The 8,891-nt window shown below is 42.3% G+C and overlaps 1 protein-coding gene across 1 annotated transcript; it reads right to left on the reverse strand.

Moving 5' to 3' along the window:
- Nucleotides 1–2,752: 2,752 nt before the first annotated feature.
- Nucleotides 2,753–8,377, reverse strand: ACRV1 (acrosomal vesicle protein 1; the record flags this gene model as incomplete). Its single annotated transcript, XM_080649709.1, has 4 exons — nucleotides 2,753–2,877; nucleotides 3,599–3,718; nucleotides 5,251–5,721; nucleotides 8,329–8,377. The coding sequence occupies 4 exons, from the start codon at nucleotides 8,375–8,377 to the stop codon at nucleotides 2,753–2,755; spliced, it is 765 nt and encodes a 254-aa protein (XP_080505835.1).
- Nucleotides 8,378–8,891: the final 514 nt, after the last annotated feature.

Here is an 8,891-nt window from a genome sequence, read left to right on the forward strand (position 1 = left end):
GTTTTTCTGTATGAGTTGATATGATAAACTTATTTTTCTTTTTTAGCCCGCTATTATGGATTACATTGATTTTCAAATATTGAGCCAGCTTTGCACCCACAAATAAGCCTCATGGTGTATAATTCTTTCTACATCATACTTAATTCCATTTGATAATATTTATTCAGGATTTTTTTTGGTCTATATTCATGAGAGATATTGGTCTATAGGTTTTGTTTCTGTTTTTGTGTGTGTACTATCTTTGTCTGGTTTTGGTATCAGGGTAACATTAGTTTCTTAAAATGAGTTGGTAAGTGTTCTCTCCCCCTGTGTTTTCTGGAAGAGATTGTGTAGAATTGGTGTTAATTTTTCTTTAAACGTTTGATAGAATTCTCAAGTGAAAACATCACAGCCTGGAGATTTCTTTTGGGGAACTTCTAGATTATAAATTCAATATTCTTAATAATTATAAAACTATTTAAAATACTCATTACATAATGAGCAAGTTGTGGTAATTTGTATTTTTCAAAGAATCGGTTTCTTTAACTAAGTTGTCAAATTTATGTGTGTAGAGTTGTTTGTAGTATTCCCTTAGTATCATTTTGAAGTCTTCAGGGTCTCTCTTATCTTTTTTTTTTCTTTGTCAGTTTTGCTAGAGGTTTAATTGATCTTTTCAAACAACCAGTTCTTTCTTTTATTGATTTTTCTCTATTTTTCTGTTTTCAGTATTATTGATTTCTGCTTTTACCTTCATTACTTCTGCTTACATTGGGTTTATTTTGCTTTTCATTTTCAAGGTTCTTGAAGATGGGAACTCAATTGATTTGAGCCTTTTTTTTTTCTTTTCTAAAGTGTGCATTTATTGCTATAAATTTCCCCCTCAGCACTGCATTAGCTGTGTTCTGCAAATGTTATGTTGTATTTTCCTTTTCAAAAGTATATATATTTTTAAATTTTTTAAAAAATATATTTTATTGATTTTTTACAGAGAGGAAGGGAGAGGGATAGAGAGTTAGAAACATCGAGAGAGTATCATCGATCAGCTGCCTCCTGCACACCCTCCACTGGGGATGTGTCCGCAACCAAGGTACATGCCCTTGACCGGAATCGAACCTGGGACCCTTCAGTCCGCAGGCCGACGCTCTATCCACTGAGCCAAACCAGTTAGGGCAAAAGTATGTTTTTTATTTCCTTTGATGCTTCCTCTTTGACCTGTGAACATATTTAGAAATATGTTCCTTAATTTCTAAGTCATCTATATGATTTCAATCCTCTTAATGTTTAAGTGTGTTCTATGGCCCACTATATGATCTGTTTTCTTGTATTTTTCATGGGCACTTGAGAAGAATGTATAAACTGTAATGGGGTAGGGTGTATAAATGTTGATTAGATCCTTTTGGTTTATGGTATTTTGAGTTCTATATCTTGGCTAGTTTTCTGTCCAGTTGTTTGTATTTGTTGCTTATTGCTGCTGTAACAAATTGCCATGCATGGGCTTAAAACAACATAAACGTATTACCTTACACTTTTGTTAAGTCACAAGTGTGTGACACATGACTCAGTGGGTTGAGATAAAAGTATTAGCCAGCCTGTGGTCCTCTGTGGAGCCATTTCTTTGCCTTTTCCAGCTTCTGTGGGTTGCCTACACTCCTTGGATCCTAGCCCCCTTTCTGTAACTTCACAGCAGAAGCAGAATATAACACTGATACAAGGCGAGAGGGGCTATGACAGCATTCCCCCTTGCCCCTCTATGGCTGAGACAGTCCAGTAACATCGTGTATGAGGAAAGGTTTAAGCATTATGACCTGGTATATATTTATACAGCAATAGATAAAAAGGAGTAATTTTATTATGATTATGTTAAGAGTAGACTCTTGAAGACTAAAAACTGTCAAAGAAGGGGTGAATTTTGGACACCATGATAAGCAGATGGGGATGGGGTTCCTATAGGGCAGTGGTTCTCAACCTTTCTAATGCCGCGACCCTTTAATACAGTTCCTCATGTTGTGTTTTCCGATGGTCTTAGGCTCTACAGCAGCGGTTTTCCGATGTCTTAGGTTCTACAGCAGCAGTTCGTGTTGTGTTTTCCGATGGTCTTAGGCTCTACAGCAGCTGTTCTCAACCTATGGGTCGCGACCCACAGCTTGAGAACCACTAGCAGGGTCGCCTAAGACCATCGGAAAACACAGATTATTTACATTACGTTTCATTAACAGTAGCAAAATTACAGTTATGAAGTAGCAACGAAAATAATTTTATGGTTGGGGGTCACCACAACATGAGGAACTGTATTATAGGGTCGTGGCATTAGAAACGTTGAGAACCACTGCTATAGGGAGTCAGAGAAGGACCCTCTCTCTGTTTAAGTTTGTAAAACGTTAGTACCTACTTTGCATTCCTCTTTGTGGTCTCTGTCCTGGAGGATCTGGTTTGAAAATGCATCTGTTTCAATGTGTGAAGTGAAGGACACTTAGGCTGACCCTGCAACTGACTGAAAAGAAACCTGTCTGGAGTCTATATTCTTTAACCATGCAGGATTTATTGAAAAACAAAAGAATGTTGAGAGATGGATTTGGGGAACAGAGAAAACAGAGGACAGAGAGGAGTGGGTAGGAGAGGCATGGATGTTGAGCATCTAGTCTGACACTCAGGCAGAGGCACATGTGACTAGCTGTTGACTGGAAGGGAAACCAAATATAGATTGAGCCCCATAGGTTGGTGGAGGATTTTTGCTGCCTGAGTCAGAGCCAGAAGCAAGGAAGAGCACCAGCTTCTAGGTCTTGTTGCAGAAAGATGCATCCCGACAGCAGATAAGTTGCATCCTGGTTCCATGGGAGAAGAGGCTCATCGATGGGCACATATTCTCACATCCCTGAACCATGAATTCAAGTTTTCCACCTGAAAGAAGCAGAAACAGACTGTAGTGAGCAGGAGGCAAACTAAGCCCTCATCCCAGCCCGTGGTCCCCAGTGTCCTCATGCTGGCACGAGTGAGACCTCCCTTTCCATTTGCCTCTTCTAGGCCCTCTCCTCCATCTTTTGCCCACTCCCTCTATTGAGGGACCAGACAAACTACAAGGGAAGTCAGGCAATGTGGTTTACAGGATGGAAGTAACCACGATCCCTTATTTTGGGGATGAGGATGAGTGGAAGGGTAGAGAGGTGTGGCTCTATACTCTGACCATTCTGGCAACCTATGGGCACAGACTGGTAGACAATTGTTTACTCATTTACTCAGTATTTACTAAATACCTACCATGTGCTGGACATTGTGCTAAGTGCTAGGAATATATAGCCATGAACAAGATAGACACAGTCCTGAGCTTACAGTCAGTGGCTCAAGGGGCAACTCATATTTCTTTAATGAGAAGAGACAGTCATTCTTCCTGCCTCCTGTTAAGACCTACTGGGAAGAGACTCTATCTCTCCAACAGTAACTGGAATTCTACTCTTAATACTTGAAAGGATAAGGTTTTATTGAATTTCCAAGTTTCTGGGAAGCACAGCTTGTTTCCTTCTCAAGCCCCTGTCCCCTCCCGCCACCCAACTACTCCCCATAAATACTCAAGTTGGTCGATGTGTTTGCTTATGAAGATTGCCTTATGAAGTCCCCACTATACCTTCAAAGATCTTCTTTAACATGCACTGCTGGGAATTCTGAATGGTGCAGGATCCCTCTCCATGAAGACATTTTCCTTCACTATTCATATAAGAGCATGTGTGGCAGTTTATCCCTGGGCCTGAAAATTTAAGATAAGCCTGATGAAATTCTCTTGTGTAGCCTTGAGTCACACCTCTGGGGATGGGCGATGGGCAACTTGTAGCCTAGATACAACACATTTCATTTCTTGGTTCTTGTTGGGGATCTGAGGGCCCTGTGTCTGATAGAGCATATTCTTTCTTCTCTACCAGTGAAATTCCTTCATTCTTCCTGCTTCATCTATGATGTTCATTGCTGATGAATCCCAAATTTATCTCTCTGATACTGACTTTTACTTCAATTCATATCCCCATTGACTTCCTGGACATAATGATTAGATGTCCTTAAGGTCTGCCATGTCTAACAATAGGAGCCAAGAAGAACTTATTACATGTCTGACTCCCTTTAACACTCTCCTCCATACTCTCTTACCCACAGGCACAAACACTTGGAGTAAAATTTGACTAATAAGCTATGTTAGAATGCTCTAATTTTGCTAACCCTATAGAGAGTCTGTACCGTTCTCCATTTTCCAATCGACCTTTATGAGAAGGTCAGTTTGTCACAAAGGGCATTCTCTTTGAAAAGCTTCTATGTTGCCTTTTGTTCTCTCTCCACTGCCAATTCCCTAATTAAGGACGCACAAGAAGTGAAAAAAATAGGGCTTTGGAGTCAGACCTCAGTTTGAATCCAAGGTTTGCTATTTTTTAACCATGTGATGTTAGTCTCACTTCTCTCAACTGAAAATTTGGGATACTACTACTTACGTGATGGGGTGAAATATGAAGTATTTATGTCTGGTAACAACTTAAGGCCTCAAATCTTGGATCTAGTTTTCAATTCCTCGAACAACCGATTTTTAGTAAGAGCCAAAGAATTGCCAATGTCCTGGGAACTTATTTCTGGATCTAACAGAATGTCTTCATGCTTTACTTTTCATGTTCAAATAAACAAAAAAACACACCAAAGCCACCAGCTTGGAAGCTAGATATTTCTCTCTCTTTTTTAAAAAAATATTTTTTATTGATTTCAGTGAGGAAGGGAGAGGGAGAGTGAGAGATAGAAACATCAATGATGAGAGAGAGAATCATTGATTGGCTGCCTCCTGCAACCTCCTCCCCTCCTTCCCTCCCCCCCAACGGGGGACCAAGCCTGCAACCATGGCATGTGCCCCAAGTGGGAATCGAACCGTAACCTCTTGTTTCATAGGTCGATGCTCAACCACTGAGACATGCTGGTTGGGCTAGATAGCTCTTTACAGGGTTTGCATAGCACTCTAACAGTTTGTTAAGAGGCAGGTTTAGCATGAAGCTCTTGAAGATTAGTCTTCCAGAAGCCCCTTCCATGGGAGCTGTGAACATTTGCATTCATAAATTCTTATGTAAAGTGAGGTCAGAGGGACTGCTGGCATCTTGCATTTGTGTTATTTTTCTTAAAAGAGGATCTTCCTAATGGTTTCGCCTGTAGAGTCTTTGGGAGAATGGTTTGCATCTTCTACACTCTTGGGTTCCTCCATGTGTTGCCTACTTCCCACCCGAAGGCAAGGCCTGGCACCCATCAGATGTGGCTCACCTGCACTGGTTGCCGCTGGACTGCCTGAAGGCTGTTCCCCCGAAGCCTGTTCCCCCGAAGGCTGTCCAGTGGCGGCCTGTTCAGCCACAGCTTGTTCACCGGCAGCTTGTTCAGGCACAGCCTGTTCAGCCGGAGCCTGTTCACCTGAAGTCTGTTCAGCTGGAGCCTGCACACCTGGAGGTGGTTCACCGGAAGCGTGTGCACCTGCAGCATGCGCCCTCACAGCAGCGTGCTCACCCAAACCAGGCTCACCGGAAGTGTGCTTACCTGAAATGTGCTCACCGGAAGCGCGTCCAACTAAAGCGTGCTCGAATGCAGCCTGCTTGCTTAAAGCGTCCCTGCCTGAAGAAGTCTCAAATAAAGCCTCGCGGTCGGAAGGGGTTGCAAGTGAAAAGGGCTCACCTGAAAATTGCTGAACGGAAGCTTGATGATTCAAAGAGCCAGGAGGCTCATCCAGCTGACTTGGTGCTCCTGGGATGGAGAAGGAACAGAAAAAAGATGATGATGACGAGGAGAGAATGCGTGTCTGGGGTAAAGACTACTTTCCTATGGAGGAAGGCCCCCAGGCTTCCTGTGGGCCTGTACCAGGCAACTGAAGATATTACATATGCTGGAGGAAGCCAGCTAATTATACACAACGGAATACTACTCAGCCATAAGAAAAGACGAAAGACTGCCATTTGAGACAACATGGATGGATGGACCTTGAGAATATTAAGCTAGTGAAATAAGTCAGTCAGAAAAAAAGTGAAGAACCATCTGATTTCACTCATATGTGAGATATAAAACTGAAACTTGTGGACACAAACAACAGTGTGGTGGCTGCCAGAGGGAAGGGGGTGGGGGGCGGAAGAGGGCCTAATATATGGTGATGGAAAATGATTTGACTTTGATTGGTGGGCACACAGTGCAATATATAGACCTCGGTATCATAGAAATACACACTTGAAACCTATATGATCCTATTAACCAATGTCACCTTGATAAATTTAATTAAAAAATAAATGTCTACTGCCCTAACCGGTTTGGCTCAGTGGATAGAGCATCGGTCTGCAGACTCAAGGGTCCCAGGTTCGATTCCGGTCAAGGGCATGTACCTTGGTTGCGGGCACATCCCCAGTAGGGGGTGGGCAGGAGGCGGCTGATCGATGTTTCTCTCTCATCGATGTTTCTAACTCTCTCTCCCTCTCCCTTCCTCTCTGTAAAAAATCAATAAAATATATTAAAAAAAAAATAAATGTCTACTGAACACAAAAATTACCAGATGGAATTAAGATTCCTTTATTTGGCAATTTCAACTTCTTTCCTGCACTCAGTTCCCTATCTATGTGGGTTGAAGGCTCAAAGCAAAGTTGCTATCAATCTTAAGATAAAAACATCCTTTGCTTATATATCTGAACTGAGATTCCTTGTGACATAACATTTACACCCGCTTCATGGAGTTGTCATGAGTAGTCAATAAGATAAATTGTGAAGTGCCTAGCCCATTGCTAAAGTGCTCACTTAATTTTAGTTTCCTCTCCTCCTCTTACACTGGGAATTACAGAACTCTTAGCTGGGCATTCTCTTCTGACCAGTCTCTTCTGCCTTTAGTCCATTTCCTCAGTGACTGTAGACAGATATTCCTTAATTATGACTTTCATTTTATCAAGTGAAGCACCAAATAGAATTTGAGTATTACTCTTTGATTTGACTGAGTACAGTCAAATCAAAGAGTAATACTAGAGGAGGGAGAGCAAACTACAATGACTGAGTTATTAACCAGCCAAAAGCTGAGAGGAATTACAAGATCTTTTAGACAGGTAGCCTAAGGCCCCAAAGTCCTCTAGCTCTGTAAGAGTTCTGACTCCTTCATTCCTTCTGGGTGATTTGCAGTCCTTAAAATCAAGGACTTTCTGGAAAAACTAAGCTCATAATATGTGGATAAAGGAGGAAAGGTAAGACTTAGTAAGGCTTTTAAGAGGTTTTTATTTTTAAAAATTGTTACAGAATTGTTTGCCTGACTGGTTCTTCAATAGTCAACAGAAGCTTTAACAAAGAGATATTTCTACTATAGAAAGGAAACTTGAAAAAGTACACTGATTTCTGAGTCATCCTTATAGTTTCTGAGTCACTGCTTTACCATGCAGCTGACATATATTACCACCTGGTAGCTATGTGTCTATGTTTCTGAGTCAACCTTTGAAAAATCTAAAAAAGCCAAAAACAAAATGTCTGAGAACTGATGTTACAGGAAAACACTTAGTCATTTAACGAACAGCTCAGAATTCATGGCCTCTCTCTTCTCCTGGAGGAAGAAGGAGGGAACACAGCCCACCATGAATGTGGGTCCTAAAGAGGAAATACAGACTCCTGGAAGCCAGGAAAGAGAGGTGTGCCAGTAAACTCTGGCCCCAGCCCTGCTGTGTCCTGACATGGCTTTCTGGGACTTTACATTCTGTCTCCTTGTAGCTTTCCTTCCCACATTAACTGCACAAGGCTCTCTTGCATTCAGTTCACTGGAACAAGCCTTCATTAGACTTCCATAGAACCCTAGACCTACACTGAGTGGCCAGATTATGATGATCTCTGAACCCGTAATAATCTGGCCACTCAGTGTATATATTAGAGGCTCGGTGCATGAATTCGTACATGGGTGGGGTCCAGCCAGCCTGGCCAGGGGGAGGGGACATGGGCAGTTGGCTGGCCTGCCTGCTGGTCGAATTCCTGATCGAGGGGACAATTTGCATATTAGCCTTTTATTATATAGGATATACACTGAGTGGCCAGATTATTATGTGTTCAGAGATCATAATAATCTGGCCACTCAGTGTATATTCTCATCTCACAGAGCATCAGGTACAAGTATTGAGTGGACGAACGAAGTAGGAACAGGCCTGGGCCACGCCAGTGGGCTCCTCTGACAGTAAAGCCATAACCAGAAGGAATCAACTGGCTCAGAGTTGACGTTGTTTAGCTCTTCCTGAATATGAGTCAGACTGATTGCGGTAACTAAGATACCGATCTTTCTTCTTCAAGGGCTAAAACATCTAAAGTGGCCTCTTACTCATCTACCCAGAGCTAAGGTAGAGGACTCACCTCTGGCAGATCCAAGCAGATAAAGACTCACTAGCAAGAGAAACTTCATCTGGATTTTGGGAAAGAGGGAACCCTGGTGGAGGGCACCCAAGAGCTGTGAAGAGAAACTGTGAGCAGAAGCTCCCAGTGCTGAGTCACTGCTTCTGGGAATTCTAGAACCTCAGCATCAACCCATGTTTGCTAACAATGGGGTGTGCTCTGAGGTTCTCAGGTTGGCCCTCCAAAACCCATCAAACTGTGCCAGTGCGGGTTATGTGTTTTCCACGTGCAAGGTGGTGTGTTGGGGCTCTCTGCCCTATTTTAAAAAATCTTATTATCAAAATAACATATAGTCTTTGTAATAAAATTTAAAAGCTATATCCTCTCTTCTTCAAGTGTTCTTGAGAGTGAAGTGTGGCTGACTAGTTATTTTCTCTTTGGCTCTCTAAATCAGCCCTTCATTAGCCCTGTACCCCAGAAGGCTGACCTCTATGGACTTGATTCCCTGAGTGCTGGTTGGGTTTGGAATCAGATTGAGTTTAGCCAATGGGAGATTGGAGGGAGGAAACAGACACACACACAGA

The sequence above is a fragment of the Plecotus auritus genome, assembly GCF_963455305.1.
Source record: "Plecotus auritus genome assembly, chromosome: 13".
Classification (NCBI taxonomy): Eukaryota; Metazoa; Chordata; class Mammalia; order Chiroptera; family Vespertilionidae; genus Plecotus; species Plecotus auritus.